The sequence below is a fragment of the Corvus brachyrhynchos genome, unplaced genomic scaffold, assembly GCF_000691975.1.
Source record: "Corvus brachyrhynchos isolate BGI_N302 unplaced genomic scaffold, ASM69197v1 scaffold117, whole genome shotgun sequence".
Taxonomy (NCBI): Eukaryota; Metazoa; Chordata; class Aves; order Passeriformes; family Corvidae; genus Corvus; species Corvus brachyrhynchos.
In genome coordinates, this window is record NW_008238833.1 from 363,653 (window position 1) to 381,623 (window position 17,971).

Here is a 17,971-nt window from a genome sequence, read left to right on the forward strand (position 1 = left end):
AAAGAGTGTATGGGAGACAGATGGTTCAGCATTTTAAACATATTTTTAATATCCTTGAGATGCTTAATGAGATAAGGAGGCATTTCCCTATGGTCTCCAAGAAACACAGCTGCCTCTTCCTCGGAAGAATTGCTTTTTGAAAGAGGCTGGGATTCTTTTAAGAGTAGTTCAATAGTTTAATTAAAGCACGTGTCTGGTGGTGTCTTCCATCGGGCATCCTCATCCCGTGATAAATTCAACGAAAAAATGCAGCTGATGTTGTCCCAAGCATGTTCACCAGCTGTCATTAAACGATCTGGATGCTTTTACTTGGGAAAAAGCAAACAAGAAAACCATTTGGATTCATACAGCAGTCAGAGCAAGCTTCAGCAATTGCTGGATTCACCCAGGACGTTGCAGGTCCAGCTACAACCTCATTCCACTGATGGGCTGAAACAGACCCTGAAGGAGGTGAGGGATGCAGATACCTGACCCCTGGGCTAGCCTCGTACTCCCTGACCCAGGATCTACCTCTGCAACCCTTCACACTCTGAAGGAAAGGTGTGATGGCCCAGATTGGCACATCTCATCCCAGAGCATCCCAGTCCGGCTACTGGCCTTGGTCATGTTTCCCCCTCCCTCTACTGAGCCAGCACCAGCCCTTTCACAGTCACGTGCGAGAGTTATCAGCGTCTGTCTGGGACCCACTTGGGTTTTTTACTTCTGTTTCTGTCTGCCTGTCCAGTCAGGTATTAGATAAAGGAGCCAATTACTGTGGAGCATCTCATCACTGCATGTAAACTCCTCTGTGACATACACCCAGCCCCCTGGCACTTTGGGGAGAATGAAAACTAATTGTGAGAGATTCACTGGTACAAGGGAGGGAAGAGGGATGAGCTGCTGCCAAGCCCAGGTTCACTTCCTTCCTGCTGAGCAGTTGATTGACAGCAACCTGTTACCACCAGGAATTTGTTCTACATATCCAAATACTTCAAATTGATCGTGGATAATTTTGACTTCTTAATTAACGAAATATTTTCAGTACTCATGGCTGTAAAGAAAAACTTCAAAGCATGATCTGCTCAAAATTAGAGGGCAAATAAGGAGAGTAAACATTTACTACCTTTTGCAAAAAAACTTTTCCCTTTTTGAGAGCCTGATTCGAGATTTTTAAATACCTTAGAACAGTAATATTGTGCTTTTTTTGGCTAACAGGACACTTGTAAAAAGCAGCTGTTGCAAAACCCAACCCGTGTGTGGTAAGTCACTACATGCATTGCGTTTGTCTGGGTTTGTGCTCCTTTCCCCGCTCTTTGTCTGGTTGATCTGGCTGGTAAGATTAGGAGCACTGCAGGGCAGGGAGGATCCCCGTCTGTGTATTTGCACTGTGTCTTGACACTTGTAAAGGAAGCGAGTAATCATCACTCTTGCTGCTTTCATGTCTCCTTGCACAATAGAAATAATTAATAGTAATAGCAGTGCTTTGCCTATCTGTGGCCCCTTTCATCTGAAGACCTGAAAGTGCTTGACAAGCATTAACTAAATTAGCTTCCAAATACCTGCAGCGGGAGTCAGATATAATCATCCCCACTTTTAGATGAGCACACAGGAGGAGAAGCTAAGCTAACTGAGTGCTTACAGTTAGTCAGCTGAAACCATATTTCCTCCATTGAGGGAGCTTGCTCAGCACTTAGGAGGCTCAGGCTGCTTTTTGAGGTGTCCAAAGGTGGGGTTTGATGTCCACTTTTTACTTCCAAAACATACAGACTGTGGACCTGTGTGATCTGCCGCGCAGGAGCTGAAGGAAGCACATCAGACACTGTAATTCATGAAGTTTACCATTTGAGCTACTAACCTGGCCTGGGAAAGAAGGAAGTTCTGCTGACACCATGTTGGCAAAGCCAGAGTGACTCTGAGTTAGTCCTGATTTCAGAAATGTAAGTGGCCCCCGGCACAGAAACCCTCCAGCTTGGACCCAGGGGTGGTTCAGACAGATTTGCATCGTGCTGCCTTTCACTTCATAACCCTTTTGGAGAGGAATCTGTACCAGAATTGGCAAATTTGGTCAGCCTTATATACATAGTGTGGGCTTACCAGGCCCTGCCATGGTGTTCACAAGCCCTTTCTTGCTTGAGAAGAAAAAGAAAAGAAAGATGCTGAGAGTCCTGACCCAAATCTGGAGACTTAAATAAATCTCTTTGGAAACAAGTGATGCTTTAGGTTTTAACTTTTATATTTTTCAAATCCTGTACCACCTAGTGTGTAACTCTGAAGTTTCTTGTAGCCTGTTAACTACTGTTCTCTCATGTTAGGTAGACATAACAAAGCCCCTCCAAGCTTGCTCTCCAAGGATACCCAGATTGTCCTAGGCCCAAAAGGTGTAAACTAACATCTTAAGAAGGGGGGTAAATTTGGGGAAATTACATCATTAACTGAAGTTTTAATTGGAGAATTAACCCTGATATGCAAATGAACCAAACCGACGAAAGTGTGAAGAACTCGTGACTCGGGGTCCATCTTGGGTGTAGCCTTCTAGCTCCCCTGGTGTACCTTTGAAGGCCCTTCAAATAAATACCTACCTTTATTCCCTTATTCTTGTCTAGTCTCTGTTTTTAGGTGGCCACCCCAGGCATCACAAGGGTGCTCTGCAACTCCCAGGACTGCACTCAGCAGGGGAAAGGAGAGACAAGGCAAGAGCTGAGCAGAGGAGAGAAGAAATTCTCAGTAACAACTATGTAAGATCTGGTACTAACATGCAATTATAAAACAAAGGCAGATGGTGTTTTGAAAGACCACAACAAGCTCTTCAAAGTGGTAACTGGGCTGGTAGACGAGAGAGGTTTTTTTCCATAGTGTATGGAATTTATAATGCTGCAGAGATTATTTTCCTTTTTAATATCAGACCTGAAAGGCTTCCATTCCAGGAATGATGCTCTGGCTGTACCATAGGCTTCTTCAAATAGGAAGTACCAGAGTCACTGAAGAACAGTAGGGCTGCTCCTTATTGCAAAACTTTATAGACGCAGATGAAAAACACCAATAATGTTGGCAGCATATCCCATAAATCACATAATTTCACTATGGGCAATCATCCAGGTTTCCACAAGGTTGTGACATTTTCCACATTTTCTCCTTTCCAGCAGAGAAACTGGCCAGAAGAAGTTGTCTGGACATCAAGTAATTCCTGTCAGCTCCTCCACTTCACACAGCCCCCTCCCATTTAATCAACAGACCCTAAGCAAAGTGTCACAATCCTGCTGGGAATATGCAGCTTAATATCACTCTTGGGGATGGCTTGCCTGCCAGAATTGAGTTTGCAACAGTTTGGAAGCCACTTGTGCAGATGCAATCTCATCAATTCTTTCTGTTCTGCTCACAGTGCTTGATACCTTCCTTTCTGCTACCTGCTTTAAATAGTCCTGGTTAGGTTTTTTTTCCAGTGCCAGGATTTATTACCACAACTCCCCTGTTTACCCAGAGAGAAAATGAGGCAGTGATCTCATAGGAGGAAAACAAAAGGGTCACATTTCCACTAGAGTAAGTAAGTAGGTCAGTGCCATGAGGCATGTTGGAAGAGGATTTCATGATGCCCACTGGGTGACTAGAGGAGGCTGGACAGGAAGCAGAGCTGCCTGGAGGAGAGCTCAGGTGGATGTTGGCACTGGCCCTCCTGCCGGCAGGCAGCAAAGGTGTGTTTTGAAAGGGTTTCACCATGCAGCTGATCACAGCATCGCTTCCACAAACTCTGGAAGTCCAACAAGTCCCTGATCTCCACCAGCCTTGTGGTCAGGGGGAAGCCTGTGGGACAGGAGGGCTGTTGCCTTGCTCCCAGCTCCGGACAGAGAGTCAAGAGACCAGGCTGCCTTGCTTCATGAGCGTCTGGACATTGCGTACCCTTCCTCCTTCCTCATTTGTATAATAGGGTTAATAAACACGTTCTGTCCTACAGTGCTGACGTAATGTTAAGCTCTTTCATGTTTGTTAAGTGCTACAATAGGCAGCACCATAGAAACTCATAAATAATGTCCCTTGAAGTTCTGTCGAGGTATTAACCTTGTTTTAACAGTGCAGATTTACATGAGTTGCCACACACAGGAAGCTTCTCTTAATTAGGATCAAAACTTACTTTTTTTAGCTTCGTTTTAATGGCTTTTAAGGATGAACAATTTTCACTTGCCCAGCCTATTTGGCAATTTATTGTAATCTTTTCAAGCTTGCAGTTCCTTTCAGTACACAGTTAAATGCTTTTCTTCTCATCATTGCATTCCTTTACATTCTTCAAATTAAAATATGAAATATTTTTAGGGTGTTCTTACAAATGTATAATTGGTTTCTCTGAAATCTAAATTAATCTTGTTATCATACTTTTTTGGTGGTGTGAGAGATACTGGGTTTAGCTCAAAACTTTGATGGAAAAGAAAGGATCTGTGCGCTGCTTCTGATACAACAGAGGCCCTTTTCTCCATTTCACACCTTGCCTCAAGATTTGTCCACAACTGGTAACATACCAAAGTAGCTGTTCTGCATGGAGAGTGTCTGCACAGAGATGTACAGAGAAAATTATTCTGTGATAAAGATCTCCAGACAACCACTGCGGTAAATGCCCAGTTGTGACCCTGAGCTGGGATCATGGAGTGAGCCCAAATGGCTGGAAGGCAATGCCGGGGAGCCATGTGGGCTCTGGCATGGGAATCTGGAGGGATGGGCTCAGTTTCCATCCTGCCACAAAGACTTCTGGGCAGATGTGAGTCAGGTTCACTGTGTCACATGTAATATGGGATACAGCTGCCCTTCTAATATCCTCACTGACTGTAGATCTTTGTTATTCTTTGAGTTCCAGCAGCTTTTTTGTCTCTCTGTCTCTAACATTTTCAGTGCTCAGACTTTGAATGCTCCACGGAAATGCTGTATATGCCAAGGAAGCCTTTCTCACCAAAGTCCTATCCAGAGCTGCAAATAGAAATTGTGAATGCCTTTTGAGATTTTCGACCTACCAGTGTGAACTCAAAAGATTCAAGTAACTTACACGCACCTTGTGTGACTACCCAAGATAACATGAGGTTTATATTCTGTTCACTACTGCTGCAACTCAGAAAATTATTAGAAAGTGCAATAGAAACTGTTGATGTACAAAGAGACTTTTATATTTAATGTGTGCTTGTGTCTGGAGAGTGTGGGACAACTGATGAAAAGAGAGAACATCTTGGTTGAAAGGCTGATGTGAAACTTAGAAGGGTTCAGTTCCCAGATGTATCACAGACACTCTTTGTCACCTTGGGATGGTCACTACAGGCACACCTCCAGGGCTGGTGGCAGTACTAGCTGAGGGTAATCTTATGCTGGAAACAGAGAGACTAAGTCCCCAACCTGGACTGCAATGGAGACACAAACCAACACAGCAGAGGGACCAGGAAGGATCAGCTACTGCTATCAAGAAGAAGCAGAGAAAATGGAATAAACAATCACAGAGCAGACAATCTGCGTGAATATTAGCTCATCATCTTCCCAATGGAGAATGAAAGCCGGGCTTCAGTCATAGGCAGTCTGAATAAAGTGCTTGTCTATGATCTAATTTCAAGGAATTGACAAAGGTCAGCACATCCATCATCTCTCTTTGTTGATCTTACAGCCATCACAACTTAAGCATTGTAGTTTAATCACTAACATTAGCTGGCACAAGTCTGGGCTTTAGTGCACTAACTTAAGGTAATTAATTCCTGCAATAATTCCTGATTTGATTGAAAAGAAAGCTCTATTGGTGATGTTTCAGGGCTTATCCACAAACTGGTATTCAAGATGTTCACCCTTCAGTCCTATGAACGTTCCTTCTCATTGCAAAACTTTGAAACCCAGCCATGCTCTAATTTTAGCCTTCAGAGGGACAAAAAGTCTCAGAGTAACCAACATCCAACTCCTTTGCTTGAAAGGATCCTGGACAAAGTGACAAATTTAATCCCATGACTTCACTGCTGGAAGGGAGCTTCCCAGAAATTTTCCTGATGCAAGGACAAAACATCTGTTCTTTCATCCTTTTCTGAGTCATGCCCACAGCACCTCTTCGGAATGCAAATGTGCCTGGGTTTAATGATGTGACAAGGTAATTAAGTGCTAATGTGTGGATGCAAAGGGTATACAAGTTGCCAGATCTACTAAGTGCTGAAGCCAAGCTAAGGCGTTTACCAAACTTACAACACATTGCTGATATAGAGTGCTAATGTCTACACACTATTCCTGTTACACAAATAAATTTTACAGTAATAGACAAATAAATTAACTTACTATTTGAATTTTAAAGAGTTATTCTCACAAGAAAGCAAGCAGGACCCAATCCTAGGTGCATGAGAAGCAATAGAAAAACTAGGACACAGCACTAATACTATTTAAATGACTGTAATGCAGTCAGATGCCAGCTCAGAATTGGACACTCCCCCTTCCTATTCCCTATTAGCTTGATGCACTTGTGTTATATGAGTCCACATCTACAGAGACTTAAACATATAACAGAATTCTTAACTTATAAAAAAGCACACGAACAGGAAGTCATAGCAACACTGTCTAAATTAAATTGGCCATGTACCCAGTCCTTAAATATTTCTAATGGCATGCAAATGGCTGATTTAAGCAATTGAACTCCACACAATCTCATTCAAAGCGCAGCAGTGCCCTATAAATAAACGTATTTCTTACTCAAATGCAAATGATTGCTACATTATGACAATGAATATTTGCATAACAGGCATGAGTTCTTGTAAATGCAGGCGCTTGAGTGACAGGAGATGAAGTTTGTAACTCCCCCGGGCTCAGGAGAGCTCCTCTGGGCAGTGGAAGTATTCCTAGGCCCTGTGCAAAGACGACAGTGGGATCCTGTTAACCTCCAAGTGTCACCTTGGCCTTTTCACACGTTTGTAGCCCACCAGCTGGCCTGTGTGTCCCACCCCAGGGGCATGTTCCAGGGCGGTGCCACGGGCTGGCAAAGCTCTGTCCCACAGTAATTGTGTTTTCTTTTGCTTTCTAACTACGCCTTTTAGAATCACAGTACTTTTAGTCATCATCATTTGAGTAACGCAACAAAGTGACACAATAAAGCAGTGGAAAAGGAAGATGATTTTTAAGTATCAGTATTTTGGAAGAGAGGGTACAGGTTGACATGAGAAGCCAAGAGGCTGGGCGGTGTGTGGTTTGCAGCAGAAGAGTGAAGAGATCAGCAAGGTCTCCAAGGATATCAGGAAGTCTGTAGGTGCTGCCTCTGAGGATCACGCTCTCTGTACAACAGCTCTATTGTCCTATCGTACAGTACCTGTGTTGTCCTATCAGCTCTCCTCTTTCTCATTGTTCATCGATTAACTGACATGAGAAAATGAACATCAGCATGTATCAGAGAGATTTTGGGAGCCGAGGGACTCCTGCTTTTACAGCTATGTCAAGCTGACCATTTGCAGTTGTCTGACTGTATCCTTAACCCACATATACTGGACTTTCAGTCCTCATAGCTAAAGAGATACAAAGCATAGCCTAAAACCACCGAAAGCTTCTTTAGCACAATACTGCATGTGTCTGTGTGCCTTGTCTCTTAATTTAGATGAGATCTATCAAGGTCCAGGCGGCTGCAGCTCAGCTGCTGTGAACAGCACCTGTTTTTTGAGTTATTCTCTGTGACTTCAGAGACACCTGCACACCAGCGAGGAGAGGGGAGCTCAGCACAGCTGACTGTACGTGTAGCCATCTCTGCCACATACCAGAGGGTGAACCTCACGTGACTGCCACATAAAACCTCATTCACATCACTGAGCTATGTCTTGGCAGACAGCATTAAACCTGTGACTTCCAAGTCCGCTTCTGAAGCCTCCTGCAGCCCTAGTCACAGATAACCATTAACTTGCACAGGAAGAGGTCCCATGGTTCTGGACCTGAAAGGGGAATTTCACAACTGTTTGAGCTTGCAATGGGTCTCAAGAACTGTATTCCAGAACCGCAAATTTTTAATGCCTGTAGTCAGTTAAAAATTAGGAGCAGAGCAGTATGCTTTTGCAAAATGTCTTGTCACCCAGATGATATTTTTGGGGATGTTTCCTAAGTGGTTTAAAATATCCTACCCTATCCTATCCTATATACATTTACACTGGGCTTTGCCAAGGTGGTAACACAGATATCCTCTTAGAGGAGGTTAAGCTATAAAGGGAGGGAGTGATTTTCTAGAGAGCTACGTGGGCATGTTAATTACCAAGGTTAATAAAAGGGTGATCTTTGTGAGCCTCGATTCTTAGGTGTCCAAATGGAAAGACTATTATAAGGGCTCTAATTTCCAGGGATGCTTGTAAAAAGGTACCTCATTTTGGGCACCTTAAAACTGAATATATTCAGATCAATTACAGTCTTAATAAATAGATCAAAAAAGGCTAGAAATTGGAGAGGTACTGGCCAATTCTTTTGCTCCCTCTGATAATGCTGGATTATAACTTAGTGTTATGTCATTGAAAAAAAAATAAGGAAAGCAACAAGATGCTATTTTTAGAAATCTCAGACATGATAAAGAAGTTAAAATAAAAATTTTTAAAAAAGGGTTTTTACAAGGATGTCAAAAACACCAACCCCTCTTCTGCCCCAATATGCAACATCACCTAGTTTGGCAAAAGGAGGACTAAAAAGCATTCAAACTTCTAAAAACCACCAACTGGCTCTAGCCCGGACAGGTAAGTGAGTAATTCACTCACTAACCAAAGGATTGGCAAAGGTCCTGCCATGACAGCAACCTTCTCCCTGCTCTGCATAGCCCGGCTCTCTGCCTATCCCAGTCCTAACCTCCTGAAAAGGAGGAGCTTTGCTCTGTCTCTTCCTTATTTATAACTTGTCGAGAGCTGGGAGGGAGGGACGGCTGAGCTCCCTGTGGTGCATCCTGCTGCTGCCTGCCCGTGCCAGCCTCGCGCCACAAATGCCTCCCGCGCAGCGCGGTGGCCGCCTCCGCGCCCTGGGGTTCCTCTGCCTGTGGGCAGTGGTGGAAGCAAGGACCAGAACTTACTACCTCGGGATTGTGGAAGAGAACTGGGACTATGCACCATCTGGGAAAAATCTGATCACGGGGCAAAGCCTCTTAGAGGACAAGTAAGTGACCGGGGGCTTTGCTAAGCTGGAGGTGTACCAACAGCTCCAAACCAAAATTGGTTGATGTGGTAACTTCGCTGCAAAGTCTTAAGACGGGCTTTTCCTTGCTTTTATTCTGATGATGTTGTCATAGGTGGGAATTCAGGTTCAAGGCAGGAGTAGACTTTGATTGATTTCTCTTCCATTGTGGTTGATTAAGCAAGGTGATAGTTAGCATGTATTTGAAGAGGATGTTAATGAATGAATATTGGCCAAGAAAGCATCAGGTATGGGCTCAATATCCCCCACATGAATTTCATAGAGATGCAGGTATCTCTGGGACTTGGTATCAAAAAGCAAACTGCAACTTTGCTGTAACCAAGCACTGCTCTTTTCAGTAAGACACAAAACTCTGTTTAACTGGCAAAAGGTTTTAAGTATTCTCCCTGGTAAAAATCGGGGAACTTGGTATGATATTGTGATGTGTATAGTACCTACGAATGAGATACAAGTCCCTATATCCATGCAATCTATACCACTGTGGGGACCTCCATTTGGGAAATGTATTTAAATAAGTGCTTGGATACACAACAGTGAATGGTCAGACAGAATTCCTGGTGCTCTCTGAAACTGGGAAGTGTAGGTGAGCACTGTGATGAATCGTGCCTTGGCCAGTGCAAACAGGTGTGTCTGTTCTCATGTCCACACTGCTGGGGCTGGCTGTGTGTTCCTCCCACAGCAGGAGAGCTGGCCTGGACGTCGGGCGGAGATGGCTCCGATCCCTGGTACCTCTCTAAAGAATGATTTGGGTTGGAAGGAACCTTTAAAAGTCATCTCATTCACCTCCCCTGCCGTGTTCAGGGACATCTTCAACTAGGTCAGGTTGCTCAGAGGCACATCCAAGCTGAATTTGAATGCTTCCAGGGATGGGGCATCCACCACCTCTCTGGGCAATGTGTGCTGGTGTTTTACCACCTTCATTGTTAAAAACTTTTTTCTTACATCTGAATTGACTTTGTTTTGTTTAAAACCATTACTTCTTACATCATGGGATTCAACTGTGTGGGAATATTTTTAACATTTCATTGATATTTTTGACACACTAGAGGTATTTTGGGAATCCTTCCTCTGTGTCTAGGCTTGGGATTGGAGTGGGAGCTGTAAGTGAAGTCCTGGTCTCTGTACAAGGTTTGGAGGCTCACTGGGAGCTAGATGCTGCATCCCAGAAGTTAGAAATGGAAATGTACTTTCTGACTTTTCAGGAAATCCCAAGCCATGCTGGACATGTCTCTAGTGGTCAGTAATTTCAGAATCACTCTCAGATGAATTTCATAAAAGAAATTGTTTTGTCACAAGAAGGAGATGAGAAAGAGTTTTATTTTTCAACACAAATTTATGCTTAAGCTTTTAACAGCTAGGGGTCCCAGATAGCATCCAAGTCAATAGGTGTTACCTTTATAGATAGAATTAAGGGTAATAGTTTGTTCCTAGCCCATGAAAACAAGGTTTACTGGCAAAGTTATTCTTCATTTATGTTAAATACTTGAGTTTCTCAGTTTCCTAGTCTTAATAGAGCAGATAACTTTCTCCACTCACTAAACTAGAGTATCTCTCACTGTAGAGTAGTTCAGCTTTAACTGAAGAGCAGCTACTTATAAATCCACTTCAATGGAGAGATATTCAATAGAGAGATACCATAGAGAGATTGGAATCTGTTCTGTAAATTGTACTTTTAAGGCTGTCTGCACTTTGTGCTCCCTGAACACCAAGTGGCACATTTACTTTTAAGTCTGTGACATAAATGCAATTCTTGTTACAAAATGGCAGGACAGGGATGGAAGATAGCTTACATCTTCAGTCACCACAGCAATGTAATAATTACAGAATGCTAATTCCAAAAGGTTTACCCACAGAGGATTTTAATGTAGATGGTACATTCAAAGCTGGGAAGATGCTTGCCATGACTTCCCTCCATGTGGCATAATTAAGAGATTTTTGTTATCTTACTCAATTTCTAAACTGTATTGAGTTGAGCCAGGATAAAGTGCTGTATTCTGGAATAATAGTGTGTCTGCATAAGCATGTGGGTTAAATAGTGAATCAGTAACAGCTATTTTGACTATTCAGCTCTTTAGGATAATCTCTAATGTAAATTTAAAGCAGTATAATAATGGTCTACTTTTCAGCTAATTGATTGGTTCCTATGGATATTATTAAAAAAGTAGTTCCATAAGCAAAGTTTAAGGATCAGTTTCCAGGTAGGGATAGGAATGCATTTTGAGCCGGCTCTGTTCTGCAAGCAGCAACGCTCAGGCTCGCTGAGCCTAGCACTTCTCATCTTGTGAAGCATCCTCACAGCACCCATCTGATGAGGCACTAGCCCACTTTTATTGAGAAGGAAGTGAAGAGGTTGCAGACAAGCTGATTATCTTTAAAGGAATCGGTGCATATACAAAAAGGAATGTTCCCTTTGATTCCAGCTAGCCCACAGAGATATAATCAAAACCACTTATTCTTCAGTACTTAATGAAAATCCTGAATTAGCAAGTGTGCAATGGAAAGTGTTACATTGCCTGGATCAGATAGTGACATTTATAAGATAATTTTCAGTGTTGCTTGCCAAAGTCAAGAATATCTTCCTCAACCTTTAGTTTTTGGTAGTAAAGAGGATAAAGGAGGCTTTGGTAGCTGAGGCATGGGGCTGGAAATCAGGTGAGCATATCCTGGCACCAGACTCAGCTATGCTGCTCAGACCCTGCTGTGCTGGTGCTGAGTGAGATGCCTCTGGAGCCAGGAATCCTAGTGCTGCATCAGAACCTGCCTGGGTGTGAGCTGAAAAGACTGCCTCTCGTCAGAGCTGATTAGCCCAAATGAGCCCTGAATTAGCAGAACTATTCTGCTTGGTTGATAATTTTTTTGATGCCTTGTCTTACTGCAGTGCTCCAGAGTCAGCCTGCTGCTTGCAGAGAATAAGTATCTTGCTGTACATCAGTACTTTTAAAGTAAAAAGACTAATGAGGCTGTTCACCTCTGCCCTTTGTCTTGTCTAAGCTTGAGCCCTCAAGCTGTTCCACTAATTCTCGTAATTTGGAGTGTTATGAGTGCAACCAAGATATTTCACTCTCTTCTCCCTTCAGAAATTAAACTTAGATTTTCTGAAGCACACAGGGCTTTGGAAATCGCAGATCCAAATTATGGCCACTGAGATAGGTGAGCTGTGAAGATGGTCAGCGTCCCTTCCCACCTTATATAATTGGTGGAAGAGCTGACCATTAAACCGTGCTGGACTAGACACACAGGGTGGAAGGTGCTATCAGTGCTGCTGGATGTGATGCAGATCCCAGCAAGATTTTGTGAGTTATTGCTGATGTAGGAGGGTGAGCTTGGATGTTTTCTGCTTTCTTTAATGGTCACATGGGAAATGGCCTTTCAAGCGGAAAATACACCTAGGTGTTGTGGCTTGACATCCACCAGTCATTATTTCCCCACTGTCGCTCAGCCCTCAGGATTAAAGTTTAGTTGATAATCCCTTGAAATTACCTTGATACTAGTTTATATGATGGACACTTAAATCTTGCTTTGCTGGTGGTAAATGTTAGTAAGTTTTGCCTGATGTAGTAGCTCATCCCTTCTCTTTAGGCCACCAATCCTACATTTATGTGGGGCAAGTCTTGCACCCACCAACACTAACGGGTGTTTTTTGCTACCACAGCATCAAACATGGTTTGTGCAATTTGCCTACGAGGAGATCCCACCCAGAGAAATGACGGTGAAACTGTCGTCACACATGCTACACTAATGGCTGAGTCATTGTGAAGCCAAATAACCCAATTGCAACAGCAGAGATGATCATTGTGGGAAGGGTCAACATCAAAAGGGTATTTGAGGTGAAATCCTGGCTCTAATAAAGCCTGAGAGGAGCTTTGTTACTGACTTCAGGGGCAAGTTTATTGCAGGAGGGAAACCATCATACCACACCTGTGACACCTCAGAGCCTCATCTAAGATTTTATGGATTTTATTGACCTCTGTGGCTCATGTGGGTCAGAAAAAGCCTAAAACATCCTTTGAGAGCTTTGTGTCTCTGTCTTTTGAGGACAGTCAACTTTGTTGCTTGACGCTTTGTGGTCAGGGCACCTTTTAGAAAGGTGAGTTGGCACCACTGGTTCCCCTTCACTGGCCATCCCTCAAGCACAGACATTGCACTGGCCTGAGCATGGGAGTCATGGTGTGGTGGAGGGTTACCCTGAACAGGTGACATGACCCAGGGGTTAAAACAATTGTGGCATCTGGAGCCCTGTCCTGGCACCGTCCTGGCTTACTTCAGCCACAGGAAAAATCAGGAACTTTGAGGAAATAAAACGGTTATAAACCCAAACACAGCGTATGTAAAGAGGATGGAGAGTAAGGTAGGTTTCATCATCTACAGATTTTAGGGAATAAACCCGTAAAGATGGTTGTTTAAATGGTTATGAGAGTAAAGTCTATGGGACTTGAGTGGAATAATGACAACAAAAAGAAATTTTGCATTTGCATACAGTTGCACCCAGGAGTGTACAGTAGCTATTGGGAATGTCAACCACAGGAGAAAATTTGGGACTCCACATCTAGTAGTTATTCTGAGTGCTGTTTTTTGGCACTTAGTGGTGATTAGAGCAGCAAACAAACTCAGGAGGCTTAGAAATTGTATCAGTGAGGATCTGTCTCCAGGCTACTGAAGAGCTGTTTGCTTGGTCATGCACAAGGTGTCTTCCCATTTCCTACTGCTCGCTGTAACACAGTGCTCATGTAATCACCTCTTGGAAAACATAACCTCTGTTAGGTTGTAGCCTTGAGAGCAAAGGTAACAAACACAGTAAAAATTATGGCAAAACACTTCTTCTGTGTGATTAAAGAAATGGGTGTAGAAATTACTCTTCACTCATGGTCCTATCCTAACTCTTGGCTCTACCTGGAAATGGCAGATTATCTACATGTCTAGACTTGATTAGACGCAGAATCTACATGACACTCTTGTTTTACTCTTTCTCTCTGTGGAAGAGTCGTATTACTCATCATTGCAGGGAACTGGATGTCTGTAGTTATGCTTACACTTATTTTAAAGAATGAGAGTTAATTCCCTGTTAATAACTCCCTGTTCCACCTAGGTGCATTGCCAGTCTTTCTTGGAGCTTTGCTACTGCTGACAGGAGTCAAGCACTAAAATGAAATCAGACACAGAAATGAAGGCAAGATTTGCATGGCTTTCTCAGTCTGAACAAGATTTTTTATGCCCTGATTTGCAAGCCTGCTTATCTCTGTATGTAACCTCGAGACTGGCCTGACTGCAAGAGATGTAGGAGGAAATTTAGAAGCTTGTATGGGTACTGCGCCAGAGGATGGAGTATTCCGTATTACTGTCGGAAGAAAGGCTGTCTGAGCATCATGATGTTATGCACATGAAGTGCAGGCTGAAAACTGAGTTGGAGGGAAATAGTTAAAATTTAGTGGAGCAGTTCTTACATCTGCACAAGATCAGAATGATGAAAGAGGTTCAGACAGCAACATCACAAAGCCACCAGGAGGATGAAGCAGTTTGAAGTGAGCAGGAGAGTATGAAGAGACAGGGAGAAGCTTTGTCTTCGTGTGACAGGAGAGGAATGACAGATAGGAAGCATTTTGGCATTAGGTCCAGTGTGGGTATTCCTTCTGCAAAAGGACTTTAAGGGCTGTAATGTGAAGTACATCAACACTCATAAAGAGGCATGGAGCTACCAGCTACTTGGGAAGGCTGAGGTGGGCCCCCAAAATTCTCCTGGATGACATGTGGCAACCTGGGCACCTAGAATGGGACTCACAACAACCAGAGTGCTCTGTTTTCAGGTACTGAGGGCAACCAAAAGGATGTGTGGGAAATAGATCTCTGTACACACGGAGCATCACCTAGACTGTGACTGGCTGCAGCTGATACCCATTGCTCCCTTTTGAATAGTCCTCCTTTCAGAAGGCTGCCACTAAAAAGGCTTCTTTTCCTGACTTCTAGATAGCTTTAAGCAGGAGGCAAGCACAGATCCAGATATTATAGCATAGCTTTAGGCACTGAGAAAGTCTCCAATGCCTAAGCCAAGAGGGTTTTCTCACAGTAATTTCTTGAACTTCTATGACTAACTGGATGTTGGGATCTTGAGCTATGCATTTAAAGGAGCTAGGCTCATGTGAAGCATTTAACAAAGCCTGACTAATAAGTGCATTTTTCTGGGGTACAATTATCCTTCTTCAGAAGAGGCAGTGTATCCCAGGGGTGTTATGGGAGAGTGTGCAATGTTGTCTGGACATAAAGACACTGTCATCATGGCAAAAGCACGGTGCCACTGCACCAAAATATTTGGTGGATGGTGAAATTGGAAAAAAACTGATGAAAAATATCTCCTGAAAATAGAGAATTTCTGAAAAAATCTATTGGATATTCTTCTAGAGAAAATTTCTTACAAACCATTTTTAAAAATCAATTCATAATTCGAATTAGGGCATAGCCACATGAATACATTGCCATGAGGTAAGGAAGCACGTGCATTTAGATTGCACTCCTATTGACACCACCTCCTACTCTGTGGTAAAGACTCTGGTGGCAGCTCTTCCTCCAGGCAAGAGAAGGTATCTTCTCCTAGGTGAATGTGGTGAGACTTGCCAGGTATTGCTATGTGCACAGACAGCTACCACAGACCTGCCAATCCACTGAAAATCCAGATTTCTCGGCAACTCATTCCTTAACCCTGCTTTTGGGGTGTGTTTATCCAGTATACATTATTCTCTGAAGGAGCAGAATGAGAAGCTTCTGTCCCTTCCCCGCATCCTTCCCCACTGTTTCTGCCACAGCCATATTATCGACAATGCTTTAATTTGTGCTAAAACTTGTGGCTTCTTATAGAGCACACATTTCAAATGAAAAAGTATACTTTTTGGAGACTTTTGTATCTGGATCACATCAGGGGTCTGTGTTAGTGATCACTGAGGTGCAATGACCACAGTTGGGGGGATGTTCTGGGTTATGGTGTCATAGAAATCACAGAATCATAGAAAGGTTTGGGTGGAGGGAGAAGTGGATCTTGTGGTGAAGAACTTAAAGCAAATAATACCTTTCAACTTATGTGACATCCAACACTTTGGTTGCTTGAACTTCACAAAAGAATCTAAACGAGATTTGTTAAGCAAGTGAACTGACCAGTCAAAAACCTCACAATAAATATGAAATTGCTATATTTCTGCCAGTGATACTTCAGGAAAATGTAGTTCAACTTTTGAATGAGTTTTTTAGGAAGCATGAAAGTTCCAACAATCTTCAGGGGATGAAAAAGATCATGGAGCAGTCAATTATGGTGAAATTGGTCATAAAATCCCCTACTTGCTGTGTAGCAAAGGGTTTGATTTCTGCCTTCATTGAGTTTTATAATTAGGGATGAAGATTGTATATCATATTTACCAGCTGTGACATGGAGACAATTAAAAAAATGGATTTTATATCATCACAGATAGGACGGACATGGGTCATCAGTATGATGTTATAGTTACAAGGGCAAAACTGATTCCCAGTTATGTAAGAAATATTGACTGGGAGCATCTCTGGCCCTAGGTGGAATATTACTTGCCTATTGTGGGAGTTCTTGTGTTCAGACTTCAACACAGATAGAGAAATATTTGCCTTCAAAAGAGAGCTTTGCGAAAGATTTGTGGCGTAAAGAATGTCAGTGTGCTTGGTTTGTCCAGAAGAAGGGTAGGAGGCAATTTAGTCAATTAATTAAAACTTATGCAAGTGTCTGCATAGAAAAGAAGTTTCTGATGGTATGTGGCTCCTTTGATCTGAGACAAAACTTGGCTGGAACCAGTGGTTGGAGTGTGGAGCTGGATGATATTAGACTGCAAATGCAATTTTGGCTTCGAAGGGAGCAGGTGTTTAAAAGCTATAATATCTTAACCACTGACCATATGGTGGGTTCTCCATCACTTGAAATTGCTATAAACATAGACTCTGGAATGTGGAAGTTATACATTTCATGCAAAACACATTTAATGCTACTCTTCCAGGGAGCTGAGTTGGTTGATTAGAATCTCTTTTATTGGCTTTTGAAAAATCTTCATTTGGTTTTATTTTCCTTCCGAACAGTCATGCTTTCAGAGGTGAGGTTTCAAACCTTCAAAAGAGGGAGAAGCTGTTAAAATTGAGCAGCTTGAGGCTTGAGTGGCTGGTCCTCAATGAAGACTTGTAGCAACTGTGCTAAAGACCGGACCTGAAAGTGGGATGGTTGTTACTGTACAGAAAGGGTAGGCCCTGCTAGTCCTGTCCTGATGTACTCCTGAGCTTTAATTCCACCAGCTGTGTGATGTGCCCCAGGGAACTATTTATCTGCACTGCAAGCGCCAGTTATTTGATCAGTTCTTAAGGCAGGTTTACTGTCTCTCAAATTTTCCCTTCCCAACACTAGGTTTGCAAGAGTGTATGCAACAAGAGGAGCCAACCGGATAGGACGTGTGTACAAAAAGGCTATTTTTAGGCAATTCACAGATGACACTTACTCCCAGGAGATCCCCAAAGCAGCATGGCTGGGGTTCCTTGGGCCAGTCCTGAAGGCTGAAGAAGAGGATGTCTTTATCATCCATCTAAAAAACTTTGGCTCCCGCCCATACTCTGTGCATCCGCATGGAGTCTTCTATGACAAGGACTCTGAAGGTAAAAGCTGGTTTGCCTTTTCCTCTCTTTTCCCCTGGAGTAACTAATATCATGGCTACAAGTCTGTCCAAGTATTTATTGTTATTGACATTGACATCAGAGGACTGTGGATCACCCTCTCATAAACCCATCAGTAATTGCAGCTGATGACTAAAACGAGGAACAGCCTCATCTCAAAACTTTTTGCCACAAACTTTCGACACCTGGGATA

The 17,971-nt window shown here is 42.9% G+C and overlaps 1 protein-coding gene and 1 long non-coding RNA gene across 5 annotated transcripts in view; both read left to right on the forward strand.

Moving 5' to 3' along the window:
• Positions 1 to 7,125, forward strand: part of LOC108447639 — a 13,092-nt gene extending 5,967 nt beyond the window's left edge. For 2 of the 3 annotated variants that reach the window (XR_001863303.1, XR_001863302.1), the window contains exons 2-5: positions 1,195 to 1,238; positions 1,746 to 1,916; positions 2,583 to 2,714; positions 3,120 to 7,125. This is a non-coding gene — a long non-coding RNA (uncharacterized LOC108447639). The remainder of the gene's footprint in view (positions 1 to 1,194; positions 1,239 to 1,745; positions 1,917 to 2,582; positions 2,715 to 3,119) is intronic. The other variant, XR_001863304.1, reaches the window with a different exon arrangement.
• Positions 7,126 to 8,827: 1,702 nt separating this feature from the next.
• HEPHL1 (hephaestin like 1) overlaps positions 8,828 to 17,971 on the forward strand; it is a 34,132-nt gene continuing 24,988 nt past the window's right edge. For both annotated transcript variants that reach the window (XM_017738214.1, XM_017738215.1), the window contains exons 1-2: positions 8,828 to 9,078; positions 17,516 to 17,760. In XM_017738214.1, the coding sequence (XP_017593703.1) occupies positions 8,909 to 9,078; positions 17,516 to 17,760 (415 nt within the window). In that variant the 5' untranslated portion in view covers positions 8,828 to 8,908. The remainder of the gene's footprint in view (positions 9,079 to 17,515; positions 17,761 to 17,971) is intronic.